This window comes from Apium graveolens, chromosome 7 (assembly GCF_009905375.1).
Source record: "Apium graveolens cultivar Ventura chromosome 7, ASM990537v1, whole genome shotgun sequence".
Classification (NCBI taxonomy): Eukaryota; Viridiplantae; Streptophyta; class Magnoliopsida; order Apiales; family Apiaceae; genus Apium; species Apium graveolens.
The window spans coordinates 206,355,903-206,378,005 of record NC_133653.1 but is presented as its reverse complement, the minus strand read 5'-3'; the positions used below and the strand labels follow the sequence as shown (position 1 = coordinate 206,378,005).

Here is a 22,103-nt window from a genome sequence, read left to right as displayed (position 1 = left end):
GGTAATCCATGTAGAAGAACAGGAGGTGGGTGAGTGACGTGCCATTCCTGCTGCCAGGCTTCACAGCTCAGCTCCATGTTGAATGTTTCATAGTTCAAAAACATATTGTAATTGACCATGGTGTTTTTGATATAAAGAGTATGAAGATGAGTTTGTGATAAAAGAGGTGATGTGAAGGCTGATGTGAAGTGGTTGTTTATATAGGCAAAAGAATGCCAGGAGACGCAAAGAAGTTTAATGCCGGCAGGTAGAATTAATTCTACCTCATCTCCCTAGACTGGGAAGACGAAAAACAGTCATTGGAAGTGTAAGTCAGGGTTAATGCGCACAAGTAACAAGTAAAAATTATTGTACGTGTACGTGAACCACTATCCCTTATGATATTGACTGTTAATATTCTACCCAAACATGTTCAGATTTAAAATGAAACTGTTTTTAGATTTTAACCACAAATAAGTCAAGTAAAGGATCAGATTTTAATATCAGAACTTAGACTTATATCAGAACTTAACAGTTATCAGAACATGATTTCTTAACTCGAAAATGAATGCCTATCTTAGTAAGTCCTCACACAAATGCTGATATAGATTCTTCAGAACTTAATCATCAGAACGTGCAATCAGAACTTGTCCTCAGAATTTGTGCAATGTGACACAGAAACTGTCCATCTAAAATAACATAGATCACCACAGTAAGTTTCATCATTCATATGGAGTGTTTAGTGTGTGCATTAAGCTAAATATCAGATAAAGAGTAAAGTCTGATTCACTTCAGTATATCTTAGAAATAAGGCATAACTAAAACTTTACTAAAAACCTGTCATTATTCGGAAACCTACTATTGAATGATTTCATGCTTGAGTCCACCTCAACTATTTTGTGTTAATTTTGTGCATCTTTTGAAATTCCATTTTACAGTGGCTTCTCAGTGTAAGTGAGTCACGACTGCTTATCAGAATTTATGTTATTATCAGAGTATTTCTCCAGTAATCATAGAGTGTGAAAAGTCACCAAGAAAATATTTTGCTTTTCTGATGCATATTTACTTAATACCAGCAATACACTTCAGTCGTCCCTTCCACATTTGTACTCTAGATCTCAAAGGAGTACCTGAATTTTAATCCTTGATTCTTTTCTTTTTCTTTTGATAAGAGAGGTTTATCAGCACTTAGTACATTCAACAGATTTACTAGCATCAGAACTTAACAGATGAGAAGCATTATTCTACTTTGTGACTTAGTAATAAGATAGACAAAATAAACTCAACTAAGCTCAATATCAGAATTTGCTTGTGTCAATAGATTTCCACAGAAGTAATTACTTCTTACATGGGATCCCTAGTTTATTGAAGACTACTAGGTCAGCATCTAGCACAGGTATCCTCATAGGATTGAATAGTTACATAAACAGACATATCATTTTCAGAGTTGAGAAACTTACATCAGACAACAGTCAGTACTTAAGCAAATTTTCAATTAAGAACAGAATACACAAAGAGAGTAATATCTGTAAATACTGATCATAAAGTCTGATGCATCAGAACAAAACTAAGCAGATTTAGAGAAAGAACCTGAAACCATTCCAAGTTCATTTATCAATCTTGTAAAAGTAGCTTCACACAGTGGTTTTGTGAAGATATCTGCTAGTTGTTGATCTGTTGGAACAAAGTGCAATTCCACTGTACCTTCATCCACATGTTCCCTTATGAAGTGGTACCTGATGCTGATGTGCTTTGTCATTGAGTGTTGAACTGGATTACCTGTCATAGCAATAGCACTTTGATTATCACAGTAAATAGGGATTTTAAAATATGTTAACCCATAATCCAGTAACTGATTCTTCATCCAAAGAATCTGTGCACAACAGCTTCCTGCAGCAATATACTCTGCTTCTGCAGTTGATGTGGAAATTGACTTTTGTTTCTTGCTAAACCAAGAAACCAATCTGCCTCCAAGAAATTGGCAGCTTCCACTTGTGCTTTTCCTGTCAATTTTGCAACCTGCAAAATCTACATCTGAGTAACTTATTAGTTTAAAATCTGATTCTCTGGGATACCACAATCCCAGATCAGCTGTTCCCTTAAGATATTTGAAAATTCTTTTCATAGCTATTAAGTGAGGTTCTCTTGGATCTGCTTGAAATCTTGCACAAAGACAGGTAGCATACATGATATCAGGTCTACTAGCAGTTAGATAGAGTAGAGAGCCAATCATACCTCTGTAAGCAGTAATATCTACTGATTTACCAGTATCCTTGTCCAGTTTTGTTGCAGTGGCCATGGGAGTGGATGCACTTGAACAATCTTGCATTCTAAATTTCTTCAGCAAGTTTCTGGTGTACTTAGTTTGAAAAATAAAAGTGTCTTCTTCATTTTGCTTGACTTGAAGGCCCAGAAGTAAGTTCCCCCATCATACTCATCTGATACCTTGACTGCATCAGTTTGGTAAACTTTTTGCAAAGTCTGTCATTTGTAAACCCAAAAATGATATCATCAACATAAATCTGGACCAGAAGTAAGTCATTTCCATGGTTGAGGTAGAACAGTGTTTTGTCTATAGTTCCCCTGTTAAATCCACTTTCCAGAAGAAACTGAGCTAAAGTCTCATACCATGCTCTAGGAGCTTGCTTAAGTCCATAAAGTGCTTTATCAAGCCTGTAGACATAATCTGGATATTTGGAATCTACAAAGCCTGGAGGTTGTTCAACATATACTTCTTCCTCCAATTCTCCATTGAGAAAAGCACTTTTCACATCCATTTGAAAGACAGTAAACTTTTTATGAGCAGCATAAGCCAAAAATATCCTTATGGCTTCTAATCTAGCAACTGGTGCAAATGTTTCATCATAATCAATTCCCTCCTGTTGAGAATATCCTTTTGCAACCAGCCTTGCCTTATTCCTTGTAATTATGCCATCACTGTCAGTTTTGTTTCTGAATACCCACTTTGTACCAACAACAGATCTATTCTTTGGTCTTGGCACTAGGGTCCAGACTTTGTTTCTTTCAAATTCATTTAACTCTTCCTGCATTGCTTGTACCCAATCAGCATCTTGAAGAGCTTCTTCCACTTTCTTTGGCTCAGTCTGAGAAAGAAAAGAATTGTAAAGACATTCATTTGAAGTACCTGTTCTAGTTCTGACACCTGTATCAGGATTTCCAATTATCAAATCAGGCGTATATGATTTAGTCCACTTCCTTGCAGATGGAAGGTTTTCTCTAGAACTGGATGCTCCCCCATAGTCCATGCTGTCTTCATTTTCATTTTCTGATGCTCCCCCTGAAACTATGCTCTCTGAGTTGGATTCTTCAGAATTTAGATTTTCAGAACTATCAGAACTTGGCTTATCAGAACTTGACGAATCAGAACTTGAAGAGCCAGATGTATGTTCTGATGCTTCATGAGAAGTGGTAAGATCTTGAGTATGCTCCCCCTGCATAGGTGCATCTTTCTTTGGCGTAGTCACCACAGTTTCAATAACGTCAGAGTTTAATCCATCAGAGTTTGCAGTATCAGGACTTAGATTGTCAGGATTATCAATATCAGAATTTGAGTCTTCATTTTCAAATCTCAGCTGATCATGATCAATAAAATCTTCAAGTCCAGTAATCTTCTTGTCATCAAAAGAGACATTGATAGACTCCATGACCACTCTTGTTCTCAAGTTATAGACTCTGAAGGCTTTTGTGGAAAATGGATATCCAACAAAGATTCCTTCATCAGCTTTTAGATCAAATTTGGATAGCTGTTCAGGATGAGTCTTAAGAACAAAATACTTACATCCAAATACATGAAAATACTTCAGATTTGGCTTCTTTTTCTTCACCATCTCATATGGTGTCTTTCCTTGCTTGTTAATGAGTGATGCATTTTGAGTAAAACAAGCAGTCTGCACAGCTTCAGCCCAGAAATAGGTTGACAACTTTGCTTCTTCAAGCATTATACGTGTAGCTTCAATGAGAGTTCTATTCTTCCTTTCAACAACTCCATTTTGCTGTGGAGTTTCAGGAGCTGAGAATTCCTGCTTGATTCCATGGTTTTTGCAGAACTCTTCCATTATCAAATTCTTGAACTCAGTGCCATTATCACTCCTTATTGTCTTCAGAGAATCTTTGACCAATTTATCCAGTTGTTTAACATGATCAATCAAGATAGATGCAGTTTCACTTTTTGTGTGCAAGAAATACACCCATGTGTATCTGGTGAACTCATCTACTATGACCAAGGCATATTTCTTCTTTGCAATAGACATGACATTCACTGGACCAAATAGATCAACATGTAGTAGGTGATAAGGCTCAAGAATTGATGATTCAGTTTTTCTCTTGAATGGGGATTTTCTTTGTTGGCCTTCTGACAAGAATCACAAAGGCCATCAGGAGCAAATACTGACTTTGGCAATCCTTTCACAAGATCTTTCTTGACCAACTCATTTATATTGGTGAAATTTAAATGAGAGAGTTTCTTGTGCCAATTCCAGCTTTCTTCAATTGATGCTCTACTCATCAGACAGATTGTAGAACCATCAGTAGTTGTTGAAAGTTTAGCTTCGTAAATGTTACCACGCATGTATCCTTTCAGAACAACTTTGCCTGTAGATTTACTCACAACTTCACAGTGTTCTTCAAAGAAATCAACATGATAACCTCTGTCACAGATTTGACTTATACTCAGCAGATTGTGTTTAAGTCCTGAGACCAGAGCTACTTCTTTAATGATGACATTCCCAAGATTGATATTGTCATATCCCAATATTTTTCCAATGTTGCCATCTCCATAAGAAACACTTGGGTCAGCTTTCTCCACAAAGTCTGATAGCAGAGCTTTATTTCCAGTCATATGTCATGAACATCCACTGTCCAGAACTAGGATGTTTTTTCTGTTGCCCTGCAATCACAAAGACCACTAATGATTAGTTTTAAGGACCCAGACTCGCTTGGATCCTTTGGCCTTATCAAATTTGTTAACATTTGCAGCGGATTTAGCATCATAGTTTATGTTAACATTTTTCTTATCAGAATTTACACTATCAGACTTTGAATCAGAATTTACACTAGAAGGAACAATGGAAACTTTCTTTAAAGAAGGTTTTATTTGATAATAATCATAGTACAAACTATGATATTCCTTACAAGTATAAATGGAATGCCATAAACTACCACAATGAAAACAAGGATTTTGTGGCTTATATCTAACAGACTAACTCTTAACTCCTGACCTTGAAGGTAAGGAGTTTATGTTCTTATTCTTCCTGCAAAAAGAAGCCAGATGGTTAAAACTTCCACAGTTATGACACATTTTCCTAGGAGCATCAGAAACAGGCTTATAATCATTGCTTTTATTCACACCTCCCTTTCCATTCCTATTTTTCCTAGGTGATTTTACCTTGTTTGTGTTCTTATCATCTTTCAGCTTATGTTTAAGCTGCTTCTTAGTCATTAAGCCTATGTTTACTTCAGTTGTCTTTTCATGTTTTAGTTTGTCAGAAGTTAATCCCTTTTTAACTTCTGATTTCTTATTATCAGACTTTACAGTTACAAACTTAACAGGTTTTAACTTTGGCTTTTGCTTAACAAAAGGCTTAATTTCTACAGTTCCTTAATCATTCTTATCCTCTCCATAACCTAAGCCCTCTTTCCAGTTTTCACTACTTAACAAATTTTGAGTTGTTCTGCCAGAGTTAGTCCAAGTCCTGATAACCTCTCTCTCCTTTTCTAACTCAGTTTTTAGAGATTCATTCATTTTTAGCACTTCATCCCTAACATAAAAAGCATCATCTCTATCTTTCTGAGTTTGATGGAACATAACTAACTCTTTTTCTACGAAATCATTTCTTTTCTTAAAAGCAAGATTTTCAGAAGTTAATCTTTCACATGTTAAGGTTTGATCGCTATAACTAACAAACATGGTTTTAAGATATCTTCTCAACTCATTAATATCATCAGTATGAAAAGCATAAGTAGTCTGAGGTACCTTTGATTCAGCAGCTTCAGAACTGCTTTCAGCACTTGCTTTATCAGCATTTGCCATCAAAGCATAATTCGCCTCACTTTCAGAGTCTGAGGTGTCTGTCCAGCTTTTCTTCTTTGTGACAAGAGTCTTGCCTTTGTCACTCTTCACTTTCTTGCAATCAGGAAATATGTGGTCTTTCTCATCACAGTTATAGCATTTGACATTGGTATAATCTCCTATGTCAGACTTTTCTCCTCTGCCCTCAGATCTTCTGAAATTTTTCTTATCAGAACTTATGCCTTTCCTGGAAAACTTCTTTCCCTTCCTGAACATCCTGTATGCAATCTTTGTGATCCCTTTCACCATAAGAGCACACAGCTTCATCATCTCCTCATCAGCAGCAGTCTTAGGCAAGCTTTCAGATTCTGAGTCATCATCACTTTCAGAACTTGATGACTCAGTATCAGACTTTGTGAAAAAAGCTTTACCCTTGTCTTTCCTTGAGGTAGCTGCCTTGGGGGATTCTTCTTCAGCCTTAAGAGCAACTGTCCTTGACTTTCCTCCTTTCCTCTTGCTTCTTTGTTCCATCTCAAGTTCATGAGTCTTGAGCATTCCATAAATTTCATCAAGAGTTGTTTCATCAAGATTGTAGTTGTCTCTTATTGTTGTTGCCTTCAAATCCCAGCATTCAGGAAGAGCTAACAGGAATTTAAGGTTTGAATCTTCAAGATCATACTCCTTATTAACCAGTGACAAATCATTCAAGAGTTTGACAAATCTATCATATAAATCAGTCAATGACTCATTAGCTTTTGAGTCAAAGTGTTCATACTCTTGAGTGAGTATTGTCTTCCTGTTCTTCTTAATTGTATCAGTTCCCTGACACCTTATTTCCAGAGCATCCCATATCTCCTTTGCAGTCTTGCAGTTAATTACCCTGTTTGACATTACATTATCAATGGCACTATGCAGTAAGTGTCATACCTTAGCATCCTTAGCAATTGATGTGATATCTTCAGCAGTGTAATCACTCTTCTCCTTTGGTACAGTCTTTGCTGCTTCACCTGCAATTGCAACAGCGAGCTTGGTTGGTTTGTGAGGTCCTTCCTTGATTCTATCAAGATATTCTGGATCTGTAGCTTCCAGAAACATGGTCATCCTCACCTTCCATATGGCATATTCAGATGGTCTCAGTATGGGAACTCTGATGGTCTCATACCGACTTTGAATTTGTGTCTTTGGAGGTTCTTCAGTTTTGGTGGGCTTAGTTGGAGTTTCTGTGTCAGACATGATTGTGTTTGGATCTTAAACTGTTTGTGCGTTAATAGATAGGCTCTGATACCACTTGTTAGGTCACACACACTGTAGAAGGGGTGAATACAGTGTAAAGTACAATCAAATCGAACTTTAATAACTCAAGTAACAGAAAACAAACTTTATTGAAACAATAAACTCTGTTACAGTATGGAACTGTTACCTCTCAGTGATGAACAGATATCACGAGAGCTGCTAGGGTTTTTTTTAATAATCTTCTCGAATATGATAACACTTATAGTGTAAACCCTATGTCTGTGTTTATATACTACACAGTTACAAGATAATCGCTAATTGATATGGAATATAATTATGCTTCCTAAAATACATCAATCAGATATCTTTTCTTCCAAGTATTCTATTCTTCATAGAATTCCTTCTTATGCATATCTCTTCTTATGTTTGTCTCGATCTTCTTTCCTTTAATCAGCTGTTGTCCTTATCTGAACGTCATTCAGTACTTAAGTTCTGATATCCATCTTCTGATGATTATCTCCTGATAATATAAGTACTGATATCCTTAAGGCCTGATTTCCAGTAAGTATTGATTTATCCTGTTTAAGTAAGATCTGAAAACTAAATATAAATCATATTAGCCATGACATTATCAAATATATCTAACATATGAGTTGTTGACGGAATGTTGTGTTAGCGGAGAAAAAAATAGTGATTACTAATTTTATAATTATAATATATTACATGATTTTTGAATATAATACGTAAATTTTTATAACTTTAACTTTAGCATTTTTTTTAAGTAAGACTTTGGCATTTTTTATAATATAGTTAAAATTATATGAGTTGTGGACAAATTTTTGTGTCAGCGGACAAAAAAAATATTTACTGGATTTTTTTAAAAAGTATTTAATTAAAAAATATTTACTCAGTTTTGTTGTAAAAATTATTAAAATATTGACTACTAAAAACGTAAAAGAGAAATATTAAAATATGAGTTAAAAGACTTTTAATTGGTTAAAATATGAGAGAAAGAAAACTAAAATAAAATACTGAGATTTAACTTTAAACTATTATATCAATTTTATATCAATTTTATATTTCAAAATAAACGAAACCTAAATAACTGTAATAAATAAATTAAATAAAATTAGAAGATAACCGTTTATTTTATAAAAATTACAAATTTCGAGAAAAAATTTTAAAATTGAAAAAATTTGGAGTACGCGTAATGCGAGCAAAAAGTGCCGAGTGTTTTATAGAGAAGTTGAAACCCAAGGTTGCGTGGTCGGTGAAACTAATTTTTAAAAATTAAAAGTATAAAAAACAAAATAAACACATCCACAACACGTTGCAACTTTGATAGTATACACTTTACCTTGAACAAGAAGGAAATCTACAATGGGATTGATCTTGTAAATGAAAGTAGTCTACATATGGAATTATCAGAAGAAAGATTGGATGGTTTTTCTTACTCTACATATGTATTTTACTGCTAAAACTGTTAAAAAAGAATACAACTTATGTAATTTGTTGGATCGGATAGAATGGGGGTAATGGGGAGAAACTAATAAAGAGTACTCCTGCAATTCAATTCGGATAATCGGTTCGGTTGCGGATCGAATCAGTTTCTGATCGAATCAATTTCGGATTATGATATATTTGAAGACCATTCGGATCGGATCGGATGTGATTTGGTTCGGGTCTAATTCAAATTAAAATCGGATAATATTCGGATTAAGATCGGACAAAATTCTTTTGGGATTAAATTCGGTTCGAATATTTTAGGATCATAACTTATTTATTTTTTCAGTTTTTGAGATTTAAAAAATATCCTTTTTATTTAATTTAGTATTTTTAATATAATATAATGTACTTTTACAAAATAATATGATTAAATAAGTATGTATCATAAATATAAAATTGTTTAAAGTATTAATTTTGCTTATTTCGGGTCATATTCGGTTCGGGTAATATATTATTCGGTTTTAATCGGTTCGAAGTTATAATCGGATCTTGTATTTCAGATCATTTTTTGTTAAATTTTCGGTTCGGGTATTTTTCGGATCGGTTTAAATCGATTTTCGGATAATTATCGGATTATATGATTCGGATCTCGAATCGAATCTCGGTTTCATGAATTTCGGTTCGGTTCTTCGGATTCAAACCTATTTGCCATATATCAACCATTCAACTTAATGGTGACCGAGAAAATAGGTATAAGAGAAGAATTTGGAGGAGAGACTGAAAAAAGAGGTCAGAGATAATTGTTGGTAATCAGTTTCAATATGCTTAATGTTTTTACCAAAAACACACCAAAAATTAAAACAATCACAACACACCAAACAAAATAAAAGCAGCGCCTGCTTTTACAGTTAATCTTCTGAGAAGGCCATAAACCAATGTACAGACTAACAAGGGAGAGTAGTTTATACCAATGAAGAGGTGGCCAATTGTGCGGGCTCGAATCGTACAACCGGGACCGGCTCGCTCTAAAATCGATAATTATTCGGCCCGGTTCGGCCCGGTAAAAACCCGCACAATTCAGCTGACGTAACGAGCTGGTTACGAATTCAGGATTGAAAAACCGGGACCGGGACCGCACGAGCCTGCACGAACCGCACGAGCCCGCACGGCCCGCGACTGGGAACACAAGCACATCTCCTAAATTTCTCTATCTCTCTGTTCTAATTTCTAAACTTTTAAGTTTTACTTTGTAATTCTTGTACTCTTTTTATTCACTCACATACACTCACAAACTGGCACTTCCATCTTACAAGTTGCTTCCAAAAAATAAGCCAGCTTTCAAGTCTTTGTTACAATTCTAAAACAAATAAAATAGTTAATATAATTTTTATTAATATTATTTTGTTTACTTAATTTGTAAATTTTTAATATTTGATATAATTTGTTCTGTTTTTTAGATAGGAGTCCTCTCACATCATTTGTAATATTTTTAAATTAATAAAATTATATGAGGTGTCGTTCTCTTTCAACCCAAAAAATTAAAATAATAAATTTTTTATTTAATCAAATAAGAAAATCAAAGTGATTATGAAATATGAAAAATATTATTTTAAAGAAAGATTAAAAAAAATAAGAAACATGTGATGCCTCTGTAAGTTACTACATAAATAATTATTTTACAAAAATAATTTGTTACCTACCTACACAGCTACACTACACTACACTACTGCACTAAAAATATAATAATAATTATAATATAATATATCAAAGTCATACATGCCAGAGAATGAAAACCGGGTGCTTTTGGACGCGCGGCCCGCGGGTTAACCGCACGAGCCCGCACAACTATCAACGGATTAATCGTTGGTTCCGGTTACGAGTTCGATTTTTGCGGTTCAAGCCCGACCTGAGCCCGGTTCATTCATTAACAGGCCGGTTCAGTATTAGCATTTCGAGTGCCCAACCCGTGTGCGGCCCGGCCTGGCACGCACGGACCGCACAAGTGGCATCAATTAAAAAAACAGATGCAAGTATACAGGTTGTAAATCCATCATTAAGAACACTTACAGTAAATTTAAAGCAAGTAAACCCCTCACCCTATCGGGAACGTTGTTAGTTAATATTAGTAAAGCCCTCAACCTACCGGGAACACTGAAGCTGCAATCCTGGCAACAGATCCGGATCTGCAAAAAAAATATCTTCAGTTTTCCCAGCCAGAAAATGAAATCTCAGCTGCTTATCATACATTTGTACTATGTCTGCAACTTAACATGTAACTAAATTATTGTTATGACATATATGTGATATACAAAGCTAGTCAACATATCTACTTGTGTGTGAAATTGCCAGCCACAGTGAAAATGTAATACCAATTTTTATTGAACATGCGCAGCAACTGGTGTAGCTGCAATCTCCAAGTAGTATTTCTCCCAGACCTGTCAGCAAAGGTCTTGAAGCAAACAGGGCACGTGTTTCTGTTAAACAGTCCAATTAGTACTACTGGGATATAAACAGGGTCCAAGTCTTGTTCTGGATTTACTATTTAAAATGTATTGGATATCCACTCACGGAGATTTCATCAGATCGGGGAAACAAGGATGGTGAATGATATGGCCACACGGCAAAGCTGATATAGCTCCTGTTGTCTCAAATAGATACTGTAATATTTAGGTACAAATTTAATTATTGTTGATATCAATGAGGGTATACACATTTGCATTATATAAAAAGACATATCAACTACATGTACCTCAGAGCAGATGTGACAGTTACGATGTAGCAAGCCTTCAATACAAGTATGTGGCTCTTCTCTGCAACACTCTGGAAATGATAGTACAGTGATAAGTTAACACACACTTTATTTTACCAAGCTTAAGATCGATTTGTAAGAAAAAACAGAGGCTTAAAACAGATGTGCACTATTACTCACGACATTTATTGCAGTGTATGATTTGGTCGTCCGGCCTGCCTCGTCTGATACAGAGAACGAGATAAAAATAATATAGATGAAGATTGAAAATAAAGAGTCAAGACAGAAACGCTAGAGAGGAAGAGAGCAAAATGATGCATGGTTTGATTTAAACGTCCATTCCGGGTATATCTTAACAGTAAACTAAAATAAAGACCTATAGAAGCGACTTTAAATATTGACTTAGATATTAACATTTTATAGTTATAGGCAAAATAGAAAATAAAAAGGAACGTATAAATATAATTACCAATGAACTACACAACATCAAATCTTTAAATTTTCCAAAGAAAAAAGAAGGATTAGTTTAATTTAAAAAATTTGATCAATTTGTTACCATCCAGTTTCTGCAGAAATTCATGGAGTATAAAGTGATAACATGCTACAAACTATCGAAAAAGGAAGAACAAATTATCATACCTACATTTACCGCAGCTGTGGCAGTGCTTAATTTTCTCAGATGGCTGCAAAATGCTAAAATAAGATTCTAGTTTCATTTGGAACAACCCAATAAAAAGAAATATATAAATTTTCCATTTGGGCAGATAGTGGAATGGAATAAGAATACATAATAGAGAAGAGAGCAGCATACTCACATCATCACTAATCACCTTGCAAATTCCACAGATGTATCTGCCCATACATACACCACAGTTGATGCATATTTGCTGAAACTGAATGAAGCTAGCGGTCAGTAGTATTAAAACAATTAAATAGGCTAGATGGTAATATTAAACCAAAAACAATGAACATGACAGGTCCCAATTTTTTCAAAAATTTTGCCTGCCAATATATCAGAATTCAAATGATTCTACATGAATGTGAAATATGTCATCTGAATCACCTCCTGTTCAGTGTTGCATAGCGAACATATGACCTGGAAATCGTCAAAGGCATAAAAGCTGATTACACATGAGATGAAGAAACAAAAATAAACAAATATGGTGGACCAATATAGTCACTTGAACAATATACATGCCTGACGAACTTCATTACGTGGCATTTTGTGTCCATCTTTATCAAGATTGCTCTACACAAATATAAAATACATCAAGTATCAACCAGACCAGGAAAATTAACCAGTGGAAGGATATTAATTAGTTATGAACTCTTGTAGTTATGATTGACAAGGAAAATAATAATAATTGTGGCATAAAATAAAACCGACCTTGGACTCATCATGGCAACTTAGACAACCAAAAATCTCATTGCAACAAGGAGCTCTAATACGACACCTTTTCGCAGTATGAGGGCAGCTGTTAATATAAACACATTAGAAGATTAAGAAAATAAATACACACATAGCTGCTAGCACTGCAAGTAGTAAGTTACGATTCATGAAGAAATAGATACCCATATTCAAGGTATCCCTTATCCAACAGCGCCTGATTTTCAGTTAAGTTGTCTCCTTGCATGACTTTGCCTTGTGATTGCTCATTATCTTGTACACTTTTTGAACTAAGAAGCGGGGTAGCTAGATCCCCTTGTATTTCTGGAAGTATTGCTTTCATGATGCAGTCAACTGCTATAAGAATCAACATCAGAGATCGTAAATCAATAACAAGAAGACACTGACATGCACGGGGACGCTCGAAACTAAAAATAGACTATTTATGAGAGAGAGATATCAATCAAGAACAAACCCTACCTTGAGACTTCGTAGAGACTGGAGAGAATCGCACGGGACAACTGCTTTTATAATCATACGTATTTCTAATAAAATTATTGATTTAAGATTAGGCCAAAACCCTATAACCTTCCTTTCTTGTAATCTATACTGACGAAATAAAGTTGGTAATAATAATATTTAAAATAAAATATTTTCAATTAGTATTTACAATATAATTATATAAATATAAATAGAATTACAATTAATCTTATTGTCTCGGATTTAAACAAATTATTATCTAGTATCCACCTCAACTAAACAAAATTATACTGTTTTTTTTTAAAATAAAATAAAATTATACTATTGATCCAATTTTTAAAAAAAATAAAAGAATTTTTAGCACTTTACACCCCTTTTGTTTGGGTCTTTTTTTATTTTAGTCTTTTACTTTAATTCATTGTGCTCTGCACGTGATGCTTTAAGAATCATGGTGGTTCGCCCCCTTTAACGTCCTTCCGTTAAACGAGTCTAAGAACCATTAAAAACATGGTTTTCACTTTGCAAATAGGTTTAATTTTGGAAAAGAAATATTAAAGGTAAAATATTTCGGCTGTAAAATATAATTATTTAACTACTATTAAAGATTATGCTATTTATTTATTAATTTTTAAATAAAATGACCGAAAGTCATGTGTGATGCATGATATTCTTATAATATTTGCTATTTTAAAATTTGTATGACATTTTATTAATTTTATCAGTTAAAAGAGTATTTAATTAGGTGTTGAGTATAACATCCAAGCCCACAACCGAATGCGTACCGGACCCAACAACCCACCACAAGTCAGTCCGAAAAAACTAGCAATTTGGTACACATTAGTTGTTGACTTGTATCTATAAAGGACATAAATACTCTTATTCTTATCGATGTGAGATGTTACAAACACCCCTTCTCATAGGATCGATGTCCTCGTCGATCTCACAAACACACATACGGAACCCGGGCAGTGCCTCTGCACTTCCGGCCGGGCAGAGCTCTGATTCCATTTATAACATCCAAACTCACAACCGAATGCGTACCAGACCCAACAACCCACCACAGGTCAGTCCGAAAAAGTTAGCAATTTGGTACACATTAGTTGTTGACTTGTATCTATAAAGGACACAAATACTCTTATTCTTATCGATGTGGGATGTTACATTGAGTATGTTTAAATTTGAATAAATAAATTTAATTGTTATTTTTTATATATTTAATTAATGAACATGTTGAGTGGAATTGAAGTTGACATGTGTAAAAAATAAAACCAAAAAAACATATTAAATATAACATTTTTTAGGATAGACTGGTCCATTAAATTAAACTCAATAAATAAGGATGAGTGATTAATACAACAGTAGTTAAACTATAAAAGGGTAATAAAAGGGTTTCCCTTTTACTTCTTTTAAGATGTCGGCCAGGGCCTGTTGAGGGGTGTCCATTCGGACTCCGGCTTCGGCTCTCTCTTAGCCCTCAGCTTCCTATCATTCCTGTGAGGTCTCGAATAGCTATACCGGGGTGGGGTTCCATGGGACTGTTTGATGTAGTTAGACTGTCTGTCAACCTTGAATCTTTTATCTTTTTTGTATGATGAGCGTCTTTTCAGGGACTCGTCGCCATCGGGGACTCTTTTATTCATCTTCATTGATTTAAGGATGTCATTCTCTTTTATAAATTTGGAGGTCAAGGCATAGGCAGATGCGAGGCTCTAGGGATCTCTATGGATCAAGTCTTTGACATAACCTTCACAAGACATCAGATGTAAATTTCTCAGAAAAATGTCCATAGCCTTCTTCTCCTCTAGGTTGGAGAGTTGATTAAATATTTTATGGAATCTCTTGATAAATTCGGGGAAGGACTATTTGCTTCTCTGTTGGATTGTTTCCAAATGTCACATTTACAATTCATTCATTTGATTAGCCCGGAATCTCTTTAGGAATATTTCTCGAAAGTCCCTCCATGAATCTACGCTCCGAGATGGGATCCGGCTAAACCATTTCTGAGCTTCTCCCTTCAGAGTTGACGCAAAGAAGCGGCATCTTGTGAGATCACTGTAATCGTAGATGTTGGAAATTTGTTCGAAATAGTTCAAATGCTCATCGGGGTTGGCCAGCCCGTCGAAAAAATCAAAGTTGAAGTGTTTAAGATAGTATTCCCTGGGAGTGGACTCCAACTTTCCGGTAAAAGGAGTGGCAGCTGCACCTATTTTCATGTCACCTTCAACCTTCCTTTTAAGATCACGAAAGGCCCGGGCCATTTGTTCTTGTTTCAATTCCTTTTCGGGTTCGGAGTCCGAAGAGACATGAATTATGTGGGCTTTTTTTATTTTTGATTCTTCTTCCTGGATTCTCTTTTCAATGATTGCTCTGGCTTTAGCCCCTTCCTCCTTCCGGATCCGGTCCTGGAGGGTGGCTTTTCAAATTCTGGGCATCGTCGGTTGGCCTCTTCATATTCTTGGCGATCCGGTCCAAGACAGATCCGCAGGTCTCTCCGGAGTGTTCTTCGTCCTGGTCCCTAGGACGGGTTTTGGACTCAAGGTGATTCTTTTCTTTCCATAGGTTCATTGTGGCTTGTATTTATTCCGGGGTCATGTCTCCCCAAGGATTTGTCAAAGTTTCCGCATACTTACGAGATGACTTTTCAATAGTTATTATCTTATCTTCTGGTTGGAGAGGTTGATATGGGGTTCGGGTTATAGGGGCCCTTCCTCCACATCCTCCATTTCTCCGTCCCTGGGCGGCGCGATAGGAGGAAGAATTGGTCCATATGTGGCAGCATTACTCTTTCTCGTAGTCAAAACTTTTCAACAATACATAAAAATCACAGCAAAATACAGTGTGGGCTCGTGCAACAATACGTAAGTTTAGATTTTAAGTTTGTAGTTATCACGGCTATAACCCAACATGTGTTCATGTATTATGACAAATACGGCTAAACAAGATCTGCTAATGATATCATAAAAGCGTAAGCGTCGCACAATGTAGATCTGAAATGATCAATAGAAATCTTACTTGGGCGAAAGGTCATGGTCTCCTGGGTGGAGTAGAGAGGTTAAAAACAACACCACCGCCGTGCGGGGGTTCGGCCTCCTTTTAGTGCCAATGATAACTCTGATCTTTACCCCGGACTCTTCTCCTCTTCTATCCAGATTTGGACTCCATTTTGTACAGAAAAGTGGGGACAAGTGGTGAAACTGTAGGTTGAGCTCCTTTAGTCCCTAAACACGCGCTAATAATACACGCAAGTATACGAGTTCACAAGTAGTATAGAATCTTTTCTAGTTCATTCCCACAGAGACTGTATTGGTTAACTAATTAATTCACGCAATTAAGCAACAATTTATAGTTATTATTCAATGCTAAGACGATAACAAATTTAGGTTGTTTATAACTAAAAATTAAACTAACAATTATAACTAAGAGAATAAGATTGATTATATTAGAATATATATGACAAACATGGGATTCTAATTTCATTAAATACTTCATTCAATAGCCTTATTATTCTTAACCTTAGCATGCAATGGTGATGACACTAATCAGACAGCACGAAACTGATAAACGCCAACTTTCGTTGCACGAGTACCATACTACCAGACATCCACAAAAGAGATAGAAGCTGAATAGACACCAATTATATTGAGACTCTATGTGTCTATAAAATTTGACAACATAACGGTTTAAGCACAAGTTATCTATCTTGATTACACAGGGCAAGTAAGATGGTTAAAATTACCTACGTATCATGCATAACAAATACATGAACCTATGCTAGCATGGCAAGTTCTAAATCCTTAAATTCACTTTCACTTCATTAAGAATTAACACACTATCTTATAAGTTCACGACGTTCATAAGACGAATATGCACAACCAATACTAGGATATCAAACAATCACCACATACTAAGGCATCAAATAATTTAAGTAAAGAAATCCATAAATAAATCCGCTATAACCCCACGATAACGATTAGCCCATAATCGGACTCATCATCAACGTGGGTTCCGATGAAAACATGATATAACAAACGTAGTCTTTATAACGAATAAATAAAACCAAGTACGAAACAAGAGTAAGGTTCACAAGTAAGAAAACTAGCATCCAAATACAACTTAAAATAAAGATTCACAAGTAAAAACAAGATCTTCTTCGTCTTCGTTGAATCGTGCTAATACGGTCTTCTCCCCGCTCTCCTTGATATGTCTCTGGCTTGATATATATTGATATATTATTAAAAATGACCTAAAGATGTTATATAGCAGCCCCATGCAGTGTAGAATTCTTTCTCTCAGAAACGAAGTAGAAACAGGAATCTGTCATCCCGACACGGCGCGGGCGCGCTGGTTTTCTGTACTTCAGGCGCGGCCACGCGCTTGATCAGCGCGGGCGTGCTGGGCTTCTGCCAGAAATTATTTTCTCCATTTTCCTTGCAGCTTCGAGCCGGCTTCAACGAGCTTTTATTCCAACACCACCTTGACACCAAATTAGCACCAAAATAATGCTAATTCACCTGATTACCTAGATAATGCCTAAAATGCAAAAAACACTCGAAAACACGTTAAAACACTTAACAACTTGAGTACAAATACATCAACACAAAGCTTATTAGAGCATAATAAAGTGTCATAAATGCCACTCAACATACCCCCAAACTTGAATAAATGCTTGTCCTCAAGCATAAACAGACTTAAAGAACAAGAAAATAAAAATGCATACATTCAACTAATATGAATGCAACGATTCCCATAGAATAACTCAACCACTCAACAAGCAACATATCAACAAATGCAGCTACTCGCATAAAGATCAATTGAATCATACAAGTCAACTTACAAACCAGAGACGTGCGTGTGTGCAGATGCTTACAGATATACTATCGCAACTAGATCGACAATCATGACTCACTACTTATCAAAATAATCGCAAGCTTATAAATAGAATAAAAGCTAGACTCATAATAACTTATAACACTTCAATTCTTATATCGAAGGTTTAACATGGATTCATGCTTTTATTCACAATAAAACCACACAAGTATGCTTATTTGATCGTGCAATGAGTGAGGTCCATAAAAGACTTATACAATAGTAACTATGTAGCGAGCGTTAGGTTAGCGGATCCTAGACTATAAAAGCCTTAGGTCACTAGGCACAAAATCCCCTAAGAACTTAATAACTCTAGTACTAAAGAGCCCACTCGTGATCAATTATGCATAACACATATTTTTTTCTTTTTCTTCTTTTCTCTCTTCTTTTCTTTTTTTTTTCACCGAATTTCTGAACGAGTGCGTTTCGCTCCATCTCGTTCAACCCTAGACTACTCATATAAATATGAGCCGGCTACTAGCCATTTGACACCTAACCACCCAATTAGCAATGAAATCCAATTTTCTCTAATTTTTAAATATCCTTGTCTTTTATTATTAAGAGAATATCCTAAATTTTAAATATAACCAAGTGATTAAACCTCGACAAACAAATAAACCATGACTATGATCTAGCACTCTAGCAACCTATAAGACTTAGTGAAATACAAGTGTCTCTAGCATGCAAATCAACTTGATATGACTTAACATCTCTGAACACGACATCACTACACTAGCATCAATATCACAAGTCAACTGGAAAAATAATCTAAGGGATCATGTTATAATGCACTGCATGAACTATATGAACAAACTAACATAAAAAACTATCAAAAATTTAAAAAAAACTACATCAAAAAATATGTAAACTATATGAACTAAACTATCATGAATATGCAACTATATGAGACTCACACAAACTATTCCTTCAACTACTACCCCCAAACTTAAAATACTCACTGTCCTCAATGAAGGTAATAGTAAGGAATTAGGCATACCTACTGTGAATCAGAATCCTCATCCTCAACGGGTGGAGTGTTAGGTGTGTCCGGAGGCGGATACACGGAATTCTCACAAAAAACTGGCCATTGGATGTCAACACCGGTGGCTCTAAAAGCTGTCCCAAGTGCCTGGCTGAGATCGTGTGCAAACCGACTATGGATGCCGTGCATAGAATCCATCCTCCTCGCGAGATGCCTATACTGCGTCGAACTCAAACCAGCTCCAATCTCTGCTCATGCTGCCTCCTGCTGCTGCTACGATGAACCAGCCTCCTCTCCATACTGAGCTCTCCAAGCTGCTCGACAGGCATGCTGAGAATCTCCCGCCGTAGCTGCTTCCATAGGCACACCACCTGGCAGATGATCATATGAATAGCCAAGCCCCTTAGGATCGGACTTCCCTCCATACCACTCCTGCATGCTCAACAGTGTAGAACTGTCGATAGGAGCACTGGGAAGCTGCTGCAGCTGCTCATGTGCTGGCCAATGAACACCAACCGCCACGCACAACTTCGTCTCAACGTATGCATACGGAATAGCACATGTAGTACCTCCTCTCAAAAATCTCAAAATCCCCTGATATATCACCATCCCCAAATAAATGTAATCACCTTGAAGAGTACCTCCTCTCAAACATGTTCATGCACGAAGCAGGGAACATGAAGTAATAAGTAGTGCCCCTCTTGAACTTCCAATGAGTATCAGGCACACAGAGAGTATGTAACACCCCCAGATCCGGGGTCAGGGATCCGGGTCGTCACGGTCTTTCTTTCCACAATATCACTTCACTTAATTAATAATAATTAACCTTATGCTGTGACCCCACACTAACACATACCACAACCCGTTATAGTCTCAGAGATGAAATTGAAATAAGTACAAGTCTTTGAATCCACAGTTTAAAAGTTATTACAACCTAAAATGATTACTTGATAAGTTTAAAATTATTTACCATTATCTGCCACAAGTTATAATTATACATAACTGATTCCCAAAAGTAGAAGGTCTGATCTACAGATAGATCTACCTCTGCAGCTATAGCAGCTATGATCTCAACGGGAAGGCGCGGGGCGCTTCCCACGCTCTTGCGCTGGGTCTGCTTGAGTCTGGCCATCTTTCCTAACTGTTGTTGTGTGATGAAGAAATAAAGCAAGAGTGAGCATTACAGCTCGCAAGATAATATATAGTGTAAACAATAATGCAAGTATCTAAAAGGATAACTTACTAGAATCCTTTATCAAGTGCAAGATAATTACTTACTGGATATAAGTAAAAATAAGGGATGAAGTTACCAATTACTTCACTATACTTATATCATTTATAAAGCTAATGAGCTTTCAACATTTCATCACATAGATGAGACTACAAGACAAGATTTGAATAGATTAAATCTTTGAAGAATTATTGAAGGAAATGAAGTTATGATATACTTCATTAAGTTCCGATATATATATACACATATACATCTTCTTATACATTTCCTGAAAACCTCTGTCATGTAAGGTATGAACAGATCCAATAAATTTTTGGAAAGAAAAAGAATTGTGGCATAAACCCGATATCTTGCTTTTTAGGCAAAGATACCAATAAGTAACTTTTTCTACTAGTAGATGGACGAATTCCCCACTGGTCATCACCCTGGTCGTAATAGGACCTTATGTTTGACTGCCACTCAGCCACTTACGCATTTGATGGACTCCCACTGAGCCACTTACACTATCATGGACGCCCACTGAGCCTATGTTGCTTATGCTGACTCGATAGATGGACTTACTTCCCGAACGTTGGGTAAGTAATCAATTCATTTACCAAAACCGCAACCTTGTTGCGAATATAAAATACATCACAGAGCCGGATCCCTCTGGTTTTGAGCGAGTATTTAAATCCCCTTTAAAAAGGAAGATCTTAAATATATAAAAAAATTGAGTTTTTGGATCCGCTCTAACTTTTGAAAATCATTTTAAGGACTCGAAAAAACTTTAAAGAGTGTTTGGAGTAATGCTGATTTAATAAAGTAAATCAGTCCCAATATATTAGAAAATATCTGAATATTGTAATTTAAATAATATTCCCATAAAGAATAATCTTTATACAAATAATTGAAGTAGAAGTTGTAAAACTTATACTTGAAACGAGTATTAAATAACCAAAGATATACATGTACGAAAGTACTATCTTTATTTGAATAATCAAAAATAAGTTTGATTATCGACACCTTATTCTTTAATAAAATAAAGAATATATCTCAGCAAATAATCGGAGTCATAGGTCCTCAAATGAATATCCAAATAATATTCATTAAATAATATAAACTGAGTCATAAGCCCTCGAATGAATATTCAAATAATATTCAATTAATAAAATAAACTGAGTCATAAGCCCTCGAATGAATATTCGAAATAATATTCAATTAATAAAATAAACTGAGTCATAAGCCCTCGAATGAATATTCGAAATAATATTCATAAATAAAATAAAAGGAGTCATAAGTCCTCGAATGAATATTCAATAAATAATATAAAGTTATCGAATAAACCTTATTCGATTAATAGTTTTAAAAACTATTCATATATATATATATATTATACTCGGGAGCCTCGCCTCCCGGTTTTAGAAAAAGTTCACCTTTTTATCCCCTATACTAAGGGTATACTCATATACCGCTTATCTCTAGCATAGGTATTATGCATCTAATAAGCATTTGAACCAACATATATATAAATCAAGAATACGAAACATGCATGCATATATACCATATCACATGCTCCAATATATCGCAAGAATTTGCTAATAACAAATATGCATTTATCACAAGATCATGCATCTACACATATACATCACAACAACAGTTATACGGGTAGAAAACTTGCCTGAGCGACTGGGGGTTACAAATGGCTCGGGACGAGTCTGGTAACCTATAAACAACATATAAGTT

At 35.6% G+C, this 22,103-nt stretch overlaps 1 protein-coding gene across 1 annotated transcript; it reads right to left on the bottom strand.

Moving 5' to 3' along the window:
• Positions 1-10,473: 10,473 nt before the first annotated feature.
• LOC141674406 (uncharacterized) lies at positions 10,474-15,560 on the bottom strand. Its single transcript, XM_074481115.1, has 12 exons — positions 15,205-15,560; positions 14,344-14,416; positions 13,008-13,225; positions 12,823-12,910; positions 12,634-12,684; positions 12,499-12,531; positions 12,251-12,328; positions 12,075-12,118; positions 11,616-11,659; positions 11,436-11,506; positions 11,255-11,343; positions 10,474-11,160 (listed from the first exon to the last, which is right to left on the bottom strand). The coding sequence occupies exons 1-12, from the start codon at positions 15,558-15,560 to the stop codon at positions 11,013-11,015; spliced, it is 1,293 nt and encodes a 430-aa protein (XP_074337216.1). The 3' UTR covers positions 10,474-11,012.
• Positions 15,561-22,103: the final 6,543 nt, after the last annotated feature.